Here is a 13059-nt window from a genome sequence, read left to right as displayed (position 1 = left end):
ATTCGAAATTATTTCAAACTAATTTTCTTAAAAAAATTACAAATTCCTTCTTCGAATTTCATTTTATACGTTTTGCTTTCTTCCTCTCTTCATATTTTTTCAATTATACCGGTAAACTATCTAATTTTAATTTCTTTTGGGCTACTTTTATTTTATAAAATGATTCACTTTTTGTCCATAATATTTCATACTAATTTTCATTCCAACATAACGATAAACGAAAGTTCATTCAACACAACAACGGTTCATTTTACATTAAAACATAAAAAACTTAATTAAACAGGACTTAACTAAACTTAATTAAAATAACGACTTAATCCTAATCTACTCATCGTCGGAGTCGGCGAGGTCCACGATCTCCCCCGCACCGACGTCTCCGTCGTCGTCGTCTCCGCCGTCGCTGCTCTTGCCGCCGTCGTCCCAGTAGCCGCCGTCGCCCTCCTCCGGAGCCACCTGCAGCTGCACCGCTTCGATGGCCGCCGCCGCATCCAATGCGGCCTGCAGCTCGGCGGCCTCTGCTGCCGCCGCCATAGCCGCCGCCGCGTCGAGTGCGGCCTGCAGCTCGGCGGCCTCTCTCGCCTCCGTGGCTGCCGCTTCTGCTTGCGACGCCCGCAGTGCGATGAGATAGCCGGGGCAGTCGTCGGGGTCGCCGTCCTCGCGCAGTGCGAACTGCTCCGGCGGGATCTCGACGACGGGAGGGGAGGCGGGCCGGGCGATGGCGGGAACCGGACGGCGGGACGAGCTCGGAGACGGCGCGGCCGCCGGAGGGGGACGGCGGGGCCGGCGCAGGGCGGAAGACGAGCTCGGAGACGGCGCGGCCGCCGAAGGGGGCCTGCGCGGGGCGGACGACGAGCCGCGCGCGGCAGACGACGAGCTGCCCGTCCGCAACTCCCGACGAGCCTGCGCCACGACGGCCCAGTAGTTCTTGCCCTCCCAAAATCTCGCGCGGCCGGCGATGTTCCACCGGCCGCCCACGTGCTGGCGGAGCTCATCCGGGTTTGCCCCGGGCCCCCTCGTCGGGTACCCGTCGGCGGTGATGTGGAATACATGAGGCAGACGGCAGCCCGGCGACACCATCAATCCGAGACGGATGAGCTCGTCTGTCTCCGGCGTGCCCAGGCTCGTCGGCCACGATCTGCCGCCGCCGCCGCCGCCGTCGGACGCCATGGAGGCCGCCGGGAAAGGGAGCTCGTCGGTGGGTGGGGTGAGCGGGTCGAGGCGCGTCGAGTGGACTGGAGGGAGGCAGACGGGGCGACGAGCGGCGTTTTAAAGGCAGGCGTCGGTGGGTGGGGGAGGCCGTCCGGTAGGTGACCGACGCCCGGCTTAACGCCGGCATTAATGGCGCATCGGGTCGGTGGCCGCGTCGGGACCCGCCCTTGACCGACGCTTATACGGCACGCAACCGCCCGTCGTGTCGTCTCGTCCCCACACGTCGCATCGTCTTTTTTTTTTCGTCCAGCCGACGCCACGTCGCCACGAGTACGTCGCTCGACAGGTCGCGTCGTTTTTTTTTCTTTGGTCGTCGTTGTACGTACGCGGACGGACGCGTGTACGGGTAGTCGGAGTAGAGCCCCGTCGCGCGCGGGTACATCCCCGTCGCGCGGGCGGCGGCTTTTTATGTGCTGGAACGGTCCTGTCCTTTTTAATGAAGGGGTACGGTGCAATCTCGGCCGTTAAAGTGTTTAGGGGGGTTATATCGAAAAAGAAGTCATGATATAATATGTTGTCAAGTCATGGTTCTGGGATATACACTGCCAAATCAGCGTACACAGCCCAGTTTGATCATCTTGCAAAAAATGACTACAAGGAGCTGATCTGAAAGACTTGGGCGCCTGGAAAGATCAAAGCTTTCTTCTGGCTGCTGCTGCAAAACCTCTTATGGTGCAATGATAGATTGCAACGCAGAGGTTGGAAAAATGGATCTGCTCCCTATGCATGAGAAACTTGGAAACTGCTATTCATCACTTCTGGGACTGCCCAGTGACAAAGGAAATCTGGCAGAGAACCTCAATGTGGCCGGGCTGCAGGCAGCTTGTTCTCCTAACGCAAGGCACAGATGAGCCCTCCAAGCAAAGAATCAAGAGTGCCCTGCAACAGACAAGGCGAAACCTAAGGGCGAAGCTTAAAACAATGATCTCTCTTGTCACGTGGCACATTTGGATGAAAAGAAATAATCGCATCTTCAGAAAATACGCCAAAACAGATCAACGACACGCTGGCGGCCATTTGGAGTGACATAGACTCCTGGAAGCTGGCCGGAGCAAAGTGCCTTCAGACACCACTAGGCGACCCAGGCTGAAATGTCTCTTTTCTTTTTGGCCGCCCAAAACTCTTGTAACCACCATGATAGATTCTGATATTGAACGCATTTGCCACCTTCTCCCCGCTTAATATATATGAATGCCAGTGATACACTGGTTCTTTCAAAAAAAAATTGCCAAGTTGCATGGCAGTCTTGTCGCCAGTCGCCATCAAGACACTCATCGCAGCTCCTGTTTGCACGCTTTGCGTTGCGCGCAAGCACGCGCAGCCTTATCCGTCGTTTGACTCCGGAGTCAATGTGCCACCGTGTCCAGTGTCTTGCGAGAAACTCATGCATGCATGGCGTGCCGCACCATACTTAAGGAGTGGATGTCAATGCCACGAGGGATGGACGGGCTCTCTCAGCATGCGCCCATCCATACTTCCGTATACGTGGCATGATTTGATTGAAACAAAATAAGACATCTTCTTAAAATCATAGAGGAGTTGATTAGATTAGAAAGAAAAAAAAGAAAAAGACAGCCGTAGGATGAAGTGGGAGTACGGATGAGAGCATGAAGAGGAAGCAGGCAAGCCGGATCCACGAGGGATAGCATGAAGATCGTTGGCGCACGTGAGAAAACTCATGCATGCATGCATGGCGTGCCTCACAACATAAGGAGTTGCGTTTCAACGCCAAGAGGGTCGTTGGGACAGAGAATGGAACAGAGCGACCATTGAGTGCAAGCTATAAGTTTCCATGCAAGTTGGGGGTGGAAAGGACGTAAAAAAGAGGTACATGTTCGTATGCATCCACTCCAGCAGCCATGTAGTAGAACACACCTGCTTGGGGTACGAGAATTCGATAAAGACGGCATCGTCCTGGGGTATTCTTCTATGTACACACATATTTTTATTGGGGTCTGGCCTAACTAGGCTAGAACAAACAGCTTGTTTCTTAAGCAGTAACCTCAGACGACTCAGGTGGGCACGCATGCATAGCCTCGTTTGTCCTCGTCCCATTGTCCTCGACGAAATCCTGAAATTCCTAGCACAAATCTGCTATCAAGCAATTCGTCGAGTCATTTAAGGCACGAAAGCTACGTTTTCAACTCTTGGCGAGCGTTTCATTTTCTTTGGCACGTCGGTCGGCGTACATACGTGAGGTGACCTCGCTCGACCATCCTCTCTCACCCAGTCACACTACACACCCACACAATCATCAACCCCCAAAAGAACAAAGTTAGATTTCGGTTCAAGTTGAGAATCTCCAGTGTATTCCCTGGGGAAAAAAAGAGAGAATCTCCAGTGTACGTACGTAGCTATCATCTCGAGTTCAAGTGCACGTTGCTGCCAGCTACTTCTCCAAGATATCTCATTCGGTGATTGCGTGGTGCACGTGCATAGACTTTAGTCGGCGGCGGAGGAAAAAATATACTAGTCCAACCCTCAATTTTGTGCCGCCGTGGTGTTGTAGTGATAGTGAAGCGAGAATGGAGCAATTACACTCAAACGACAGACGGTGACACCCACATTAGAGCATCTCCAAAGTTAACTCTCAAATCAGCCACCGTATCCGTTTGTGGGTCGATGGGACCAGTCCGCAGATAGTGATACGAAATCTGGCTATGCAACCATGCCCGCGTACATACCAAACTGAAATTCAACAAACCGGACGAATTTCATCAAACATGATAGAATTCAGCAAAGTTCGAAACATTTCGTCCGTTTAACTAAACCAAGCTCGCAACACTCAAAGTAATTATGGAAAATCCATAAATAGCATGCAAATATCCTAGTACAAGAATTGTTCAAATTCAACGAGATAACCAGATGTTTGACAAATTTTTCGAAATCATCTATTCCAAATTCAATGATACTAGAGTCAGAACTAACACATGTCGTTCTACACAAACTGGCTCTTGAATTTCATCCAACAATGTATGTGTGTGAATGCCTTGCCCTAAGTGTTATAGTACACTAGTAGAAAAAGGCCCATTTGTCCTGGTTCCAGAGGGCCTTTAGTTTGGGACTAAAGGGTTGGTACTATGAGGCTGTTGTCAATGCATGGGTGCTTAGATGAGGTGCTAAGCACATTAAATAGCTTAGCAACTATACTCCACAATGCATAGGTGTTTAGCTTATGGTTGCTAAGCTTGCTTCATTTAATGATTTAACAACTAACATTCTTCATGTATTGGTGGGCTCCCTTGTTTTAAATGTTTTGCCTAGGTTCACGCGCTTAGCATTGGTTCTTCCTGGGGTCACCACACTCATCTCTCTCCTCTTAAATAATTTGCCACGTCAGATTTTTTACCTACGTAGAAGGCTTCGCACCTGTATAAGGTGAAGCATTGGGAGGGGCCTCAAGCTGCACCTTTCTTAATTTTCAAATTTCTAAATTATTTTATAATTTAATCTCTAATCACCCCTCATCGTTCCAAATCATCTAACTTCCTGCCCGTCACCCATCCTCTCACTACTCCAGCCTGAGCACACTTAACTTCCGGGTTCTATCCCCCTCGTTTCCAAGTCTGCACTTGTTGTTTTTCTGACAATAGTAAGATATCGATCCCTCAAAAAAAAGATGTCAATCCTATTAACCCTCAGGAGTGTAGCTTGAGCATGAAGTCACACGTTTGACTGTTTGAGTTTGAAACTATTATTCTAAAAAACAATAATTATTTAGTAACACTAATATTTTTTGAATAAATAGTTTGACCATTGTTTGACCACAGTTTGACCAGATTTGACCAAAATTCAAAAAACTAAAATAATTATTTAGTAACACTAATATTCTTAAATAATTATTTAGTAACACTAATACTTTTTGAATAAGTAGTTTGACCATAGTTTGACCAAATTTAACCAAAATAAAAAAACTGAAATTTGAGCGTAACTTGTTTCCTTTTAGAATTTGAGGATTCTAAAAGTTTGCAAACAGGCCTACCGCAGTAAAAATCGGATGCGGATTTTCGTGCTGAACATTTTGATATATTATACGGTTCTTTTCCGACATCGTATGCAAAAGTTATAGCCGTTTTTCTTTTTCCCTACACTTTTTGCAAAACATGTCCAAATTTAAGTTTTTAAATTTTCCTAACTAGTAGATGTAGTAATATAACTACATCTCGAAGGATTTTATTTTTTGAAGTTTTTATCATTTTCTTTTGTTTTTTTCAAAACTAAAATGTCGATAGGGGGGGGGGGGTAGAGTTTGAGACACGAACCCCATTAGTCCCAGTTCGTGTCTCAAACCGGGACTAATGCCTTTAGCCGCTTGAACCGGGACTAATGCTCACATTACTCCTGGTTCGTAATGCAACCGGGACTAATGTGTATATTGAGTTGTGACCAAAGCCCTGTTTTCTACTAGTGGTATACCATGGCAGCGCGTGCAGGCTATACAACGTGTAGAGCAACATCGAGTGAATGAATGAATTAACCAGCATGTTGAGTAACCTATGATCTTCATGTTTAACGAGCCTAATGCCCACATTTTCTCCACTCTTTTAGCTGTGGCGCAAAACTTCATGACGGAGTTGCATGTGGTGTATCGCCAATGTGTTTGTGACTTCACATTGCATTCATGGATGATGTGCATGTCGTAAGACATGAAGTTCTTTCTCTCATGAAACGAAGCATGCAAGCTTTACCAAAAGGCCAGGCCCTTGTTCATGCCTAAAAAGTCCACAGAAATGGCCTACCACACATCCCACAACAACCCATTCTCGATTACTGAGTACCCCGTCATCATGCTTCTCTAAAAAACAACAAGAAGTTCAAAATAAAAGCTCAATGCCATTTGACCGAGGACCTATCGGGTGTGGTGTCCACCATGGATGGTGTCAGCAGGCGTGCAGAGGGATTCTTGGGTGGATAGTGGTGTAGTCCAAGGCGAGCAGGCGCGTGGGTGGGGTCTGCGGACGTCTGAGGATACCTGAGCGGCGGATGATGAGGCTGTGCATGAACGGAAGGGCGGCGAGGGTGGAGTGGAAAAAGAGGACCGAGAGGGGGATTGTAGTGGGTTGGGGGCTTCAAAGTCCTACATGGCTAGTGTCCGGATTCCCGCAAAGTTACTTTGTCGACATACTAGAATATATAGTGGTTGCTGGCGTGAAAACTATGACACTTTATATCACCAAGTTGCTTTGCCAGTGTCGCCATCGAAGCACTCATCGCAGCTCCTGTTTGCGCACTTTGCGCGCAAGCTTGTCCGTCGTTTGTTTCCTGAGTCAATGAGCCACCGTGTCCTGAGAAAAGACTCATGCCACGAGAGATTACATGAAGATCGTTGGGACAAAGAAAGGAACAGAATAATCTTTGAGTGCAAGTCATAAGTTTCCACGCAACTTGTGGTGGAAAGGAGGTACAAATGTGCTACATATTGATATGTATCCACTCCAGCAGCCACGCAGAACACACTTTCTTGCGTAAGAGTACGCCAATTCGATAAAGATGGCTTTGTGGGATATTCTGCGCACATATATTATTTGTTGGTGGCTGGTCTAACTAGTCTAGAGCAAACAAGATATTCTCAAGCAGAAGAAAGACGAAAGAAACTACAACCTCAAACTCACTCTCAGATGGACGTGCATGCATATATAGCCCAAGCATCTCACTCTGTGATGGTGTCGTGCGCATGTGCCTTGACTTTAGTCGACGGCGGAGAAAAAGCTAGTCCTTCGTAGATTCGGTTCTTAAACTTGGCCGCGGTGTGGTGGTATAATCAAACGACTGACGGTGACACACATTATCTAGGGGATCAACATACCTTCTCCTCTTTGACATACGTCTCTGTATGCACTTTTTGCGAAGGGGTCATTTATCATATGACTCGTGGGCTCGTGGCGGCGTGCTACAAGATACTGCGATATCTCTAAAAGCTCCAAATCCAAATTCACACATGAGGTGCATTGCATGCGATCGAAACGGAGAAAGCGATGTGCACCAAGTCCAACCGGAATGGGCCGAAGGGCTAACCTTAGAATTACATAAACTCGAATGTATGTGTGGATCGACGACATAGATGAAATCTAACGTGACACTGCATATTGCCAAGTTGCATGCCGTTGTCCTCGCCGTCAAGAGTCAAGGCACTTACCACACCTCATGTGTACTTTACGCACTTGTTGTGCGTGCATGCGTAGCATAGCCTCGTCGATCGTTTGACTCCAAAGTCAATGCGTTAGGCGGCAACTCGTGCATGCCATGTCTCGTTAATTAAGCATCGACTGGATGTCGATGCCATAAGGGATTTCACGACAATTGTTGGTGTTAGATAATAATAAGAAATAAACGAGACAAAAAGACACGGATTTTTACATGAAAACCCTTGCGGGAGAAAAACCACGGACGCACGAAGGCGCAATCACTATGAGGAGGAGTATTACAAGCACGAGACGACAGGCCGTCTGAGGTGCGACTACATGGGGTATATATGAGGGACAATACATAGGAGTCCTTGTAGGACAAGTAAATGAGTTGTACTCGTACGCGTCGGTACCAACGCAAAAGGCCCACACCGTATGTACTACGTCTAGTCCAATACGGTACTAGAATTTGAATCACAATTTAACAATCTCCACCTTGAGCCAAATTCCCTCCAGTAGTCGAAGAAAGTGAATAACTCCATCCAAATCAGCTTAAACACCTTGTGCGTCAAAGTTCATAGGACTAGTGAAAATACCAACTAAGCTTGAGCAAAGCTCAAACTTATTGGTCGGAACTGGCTTTGTCATCATATCAGCAGGATTATCATGAGTACTTATCTTGCATACCTTCAAATCACCTTCAGCAACAACATCTCGAATATAGTGATATCTGACATCAATGTGCTTTGTTCTCTCATGATACATTTGATTCTTTGTAAGATATATAGCACTTTGACTGTCACTAAATACGGTAGGGCAAGATGAGTCTCCACAAAGCTCAGTGTACAAACCTCTCAACCAGATAGCTTCTTTGCATGCCTCAGAAATAACCATATACTCGGCATTAGTAGTGGAACAAGCCACAATAGACTGCAAAGTTGCTCTCCAACTCACAGCACAACCACCAATGGTGAAAACATAACCTGTGAGCGATCTTCTCTTATCCAAATCACCAGCAAAATCAGAATCAACAAAACCAACAAGTCCATCTCTAGTTTTCCCAAACTGTAAATAAGCATTAGAAGTACCTCGCAGGTATATGAAAATCCACTGAACTACTTTCCAATGTTCCTTTCCAGGATTAGCCATGTATCTACTGACAACACTCAATGCATATGATAAATCCGGACGAGAACAAACCATGGCATACATAAGTGAATCAACTGCACTTGAATAGGGAACTCTAGACATGTACTCCATATCGACATCTGACTTAGGACATAAAGCTGATGATAATTTGAAGTGTGCAGCTAACGGAGTACTTACTGGCTTGGCATTATGAATATTAAAATGATGAAGAACTTTATCAATATATCCCTTCTGACTTAGATACACTTTTCCAGATGGTCTATCTCTGGATATTTCCATGCCAAGTATTTTCTTTGCTGCACCCAAATCCTTCATCTCAAATTCATTACTCAATTGCTTCTTTAGTTCATCAATATCTGACATACTCTTTGCAGCAATTAGCATATCATCAACATAAAGGAGAAAATAAATAGTTGAACCTTTGACAGTTTTCAAATAAACACAACTATCATAATTAGACCTTTTGAAACCTTGAGAGAGCATAAAGATGTCAAATCTCTTGTACCACTATCTCGGGGATTGCTTCAATCCATAAAGAGATTTCTTTAACTTACAGACAAGCTTTTCTTTTCCAGGAATAACAAAACCTTCAGATTGTTCCATATAAATGTCATCTTCTAATTGTCCATGTAAAAATGCAGTTTTAACATCCAATTGTTCAAGCTCAAGATCATGCATGGCAACAATACTGAGTAAAGTGCGAGTAGAGCTATGCTTCACAACAGGAGAAAATACTTTGTTATAGTCAATACCTGGAATCTGACTGTAACCTTTAGAAACTAACCTTGCTTTATATCTTGTCTCATCATTAGGAGAAACACCTTCTTTCCTCTTGAAAACCCACTTGCAACGAATAGTTTTCTTCTCTCTAGGTAATCTTACTAAATCCCAAGTGCCATTCTTTTCAAGTGATTCCATCTCATCATGCATAGCAGTCATCCACTTATTACTATCACCAGAAATAATAGTCTCGGAATATGACGAAGGCTCAGCATTACCTTCAATTTCTTCTGCAACAGATAAAGCAAAAGAAACAATATTGCACTCTCCAATTAACCTGTTAGGTTTATTAATACCCCGCCCGACTCTATCACGTGCGAGATTCCAACTGGGTGGAACAATAGGCTGATTTGGAGTGGGAGTGACATGATCATTATTAACGGCGGGTTCATCATGTGCATCAACAATTTCATTACCAGATGAAACACCTGAATCAATAACATGCTCCACCTGAACAGTAGGCTGCTGTTCACTCTCAACGGGAACATTAGTAGATGAAACATCATGTAACATAGCAGATTCATTAAAGATAACATTTCTGCTAATAACATCCTTCTGGGTTTCAGGATTCCATAATTTAAAACCTTTAACACCAGACTTATAACCAAGAAAGATGCACTTAACAGCCCTAGGCTCCAACTTTCCATTATCAACATGAGCATAAGCAGTGCAACCAAAAACTTTCAACTGTGTATAATCAACAGGTGAACCAGACCATACCTCAATTGGAGTTTTCTTATTAAAGGCAATAGATGGTGAACGGTTAATGAGATAACAAGCAGTGGAAGCGGCCTCAGCCCAAAAACGCTTGTGCAGACCTGCATTGGACAACATACAACGGGCTCTGGAAATAATGGTCCTGTTCATACGCTCAGCAACACCGTTTTGTTGAGGAGTATAAGGAACGGTGTAATGTCTGACAATGCCTTCAGACTTGCAATAATTCTTAAATTGTTTAGAACAGAATTCCATACCATTATCAGTGCGAAGTATCTTTACCTTCTTTTCAGTTTGTTTTTCAATCATAATCTTCCACTCCTTAAAGACACAATGCTCACAAAATTTTAATTTACCAGGTTCATATCCATCAAGAAGACCTCTCTTATTTAACTCTGCCAAACCAAGTTCACTCATATGTCCAAGACGCATATGCCAAAGGTTAGCAGCATCACAATCAGAATTCTTTGAAATAGCTGGAGTAGCGTTACCTAAAACGGTAGAACCTCGAAGGTAATAAAGACCATTGGTCGAACTTAAATCACCTTTCATCACAATAAGGGAACATTTGGTGACTTTCAAAACACTATCTCCACCTGAATACTTGTATCCCTTTGCATCAAGGGCACTCATAGAAATAAAATTTCTCTTCATCTTCGGAATATACCGAACATCTGTCAAAGTTCTGATTATGCCATCAAACATCTTGATTCTAATAGAACCTGTGCCTTCAATCTTGCATGGTGAATTATCAAAACCCAAAACGGAACCAGCAGAAGTAGTGGAATCAAAAGTATTACACCAATCTCTATGTGGATACATATGAAAAGTACATGCAGTATCAAGTACCCACTCATCATTGGTCTCGGCACATCCAGCAATAACGACAAGAGCATCATCGGAACTATCATCACGAGCAACGTTAGCAGAACTTTCACCTTGTTTGTTACCTTTCCTCTTTTCCTTGTTCTGCAACTTGAAACACTCAGAGATGTCATGCCCGTCTCTCTTGCAATACCTGCAATACTTCTTATCTCTGGATTGCGACCGGCCCCTGTAGCCGTTTTTACTTTTGCCTCTGTTTCCATTATTGGAGTTCTTCTCCTTTGTCCTACCACGAACAGATAATCCCTCGGCTTGGGATGAACTCGAACCATCATGAGGCACCATTAATTTCATCTTCTCCTTAGAGTTCAAAGCTTCATAAACTTCATTAAGTGTGAGAGTATCACGACTGTATAATATGGTGTCTATAAAATTGGTATAAGAACTTGGCAGTGAACAAAGTAACATTAAAGCAGTATCTTCCTCTTCATACTTAACCTCCATTGCAGCTAGATCAGATATGATCTCTGTTGGGTTTCGTAGTAATTTCAAAAAATTTCCTACGCACACGCAAGATCATGTGATGCATAGCAACGAGAGGGGAGAGTGTTGTCTACGTACCCACGCAGACCGACTGCGGAAGCGTTGACGCAACGTAAAGGAAGTAGTCGTACGTCTTCCCGATCCGACCGATCAAGCACCGAAACTACGGCACCTCCGAGTTCGAGCACACGTTCAGCTCGATGACGATCCCCGGACTCCGATCCAGCAAAGTGTCGGGGAAGAGTTCCGTCAGCACGACGGCGTGGTGACGATCTTGATGTACTACAGCAGCAGGGCTAAGCCTAAACTCCGCTACAGTATTATCGAGGATTATGGTGGCTGGGGGCACCGCACATGGCTAAGGAATAGATCACGTGGATCAACTTGTGTGTTCTTTGGGGTGCCCTGCCTCTGTATATAAAGGACTAGAGGGGGGAGGCTGGCCGGCCAAGGGAGGGCGCGCCAGGAGAGTCCTACTCCCTCTGGGAGTAGGATTCCCCCCCCCCCAATCCTAGTTGGAATAGGATTCCTTGAGGGGGGAAAGAGAGAGAGGGGGCCGGCCACCTCTCCTAGTCCTAATAGGACTAGGGGAAGGGGGGAGGCGCACAGCCACCTTGGGCTGCCCCTTTCTCCTTTCCACTAAATCCCACTAAGGCCCATATAGCTCCCGGGGGGTTCCGGTAACCTCCCGGTACTCCGGTAAAATCCCGATTTCACCCGGAACAATTCCGATATCCAAACATAGGCTTCCAATATATCAATATTTACGTCTCGACCATTTCGAGACTCCTCGTCATGTCCGTGATCACATCCGGGACTCCGAACAACCTTTGGTACATCAAAATGCATAAACTCATAATATAACTGTCATCGTAACCTTAAGCGTGCGGACCCTACGGGTTCGAGAACAATGTAGACATGACCGAGACACGTCTCCGGTCAATAACCAATAGCGGGACCTGGATGCCCATATTGGCTCCCACATATTCTACGAAGATCTTTATCGGTCAGACCACATAACAACATACATTGTTCCCTTTGTCATCGGTATGTTATTTGCCCGAGATTCGATCGTCGGTATCCAATACCTAGTTCAATCTCGTTACCGGCAAGTCTCTTTACTCGTTCTGTAATACATCATCTCGCAACTAACATATTAGTTACAATGCTTGCAAGGCTTATGTGATGTGCATTACCGAGAGGGCCCAGAGATACCTCTCCGACAATCGGAGTGACAAATCCTAATCTCGAAATACGCCAACCCAACATCTACCTTTGGAGACACCTGTAATGCTACTTTATAATCACCCATTTACGTTGTGACGTTTGATAGCACCCAAAGTGTTCCTCCGGCAAACGGGAGTTGCATAATCTCATAGTCATAGGAACATGTATAAGTCATGAAGAAAGCAATAGCAACATACTAAACGATCGTGTGCTAAGCTAATGGAATGGGTCATGTCAATCAGATCATTCATCTAATGATGTGACCTCGTTAATCAAATAACAACTCCTTTGTCTATGGTTAGGAAACATAACCATCTTTGATTAACGAGCTAGTCAAGTAGAGGCATACTAGTGACACTCTGTTTGTCTATGTATTCACACATGTATTATGTTTCCGGTTAATACAATTCTAGCATGAATAATAAACATTTATCATGAAATAAGGAAATAAATAATAACTTTATTATTGCCTCTAGGGCATATT

At 45.1% G+C, this 13059-nt stretch overlaps 1 protein-coding gene across 1 annotated transcript; it reads right to left on the bottom strand.

The window, feature by feature from the left end:
- Positions 1 to 324: 324 nt before the first annotated feature.
- LOC147973278 (uncharacterized) lies at positions 325 to 1167 on the bottom strand. Its single transcript, XM_087524625.1, has 2 exons — positions 872 to 1167; positions 325 to 802 (listed from the first exon to the last, which is right to left on the bottom strand). The coding sequence occupies exons 1-2, from the start codon at positions 1165 to 1167 to the stop codon at positions 325 to 327; spliced, it is 774 nt and encodes a 257-aa protein (XP_087380751.1).
- Positions 1168 to 13059: the final 11892 nt, after the last annotated feature.

The sequence above is a fragment of the Triticum urartu genome, chromosome 5A, assembly GCF_056163025.1.
Source record: "Triticum urartu cultivar PI428250 chromosome 5A, HENAU_Tu73, whole genome shotgun sequence".
Lineage (NCBI taxonomy): Eukaryota > Viridiplantae > Streptophyta > Magnoliopsida > Poales > Poaceae > Triticum > Triticum urartu.
The sequence above is the reverse complement of the archived record's forward strand: the minus strand, read 5'-3'. Positions and strand labels throughout refer to the sequence as shown.

What these genes read in the sequence shown, in the direction of transcription:
- LOC147973278 (XM_087524625.1), bottom strand. Translation starts at nt 1,167, where the DNA reads ATGGCGTCCGACGGCGGCGGCGGCGGCGGCAGATCGTGGCCGACGAGC. An exon ending in GAGTTGCGGACGGGCAGCTC is followed by an intron (nt 803 to 871) that starts GTCGTCTGCCGC and finishes GCCGTCTCCGAG; the next exon opens with CTCGTCTTCCGCCCTGCGCC.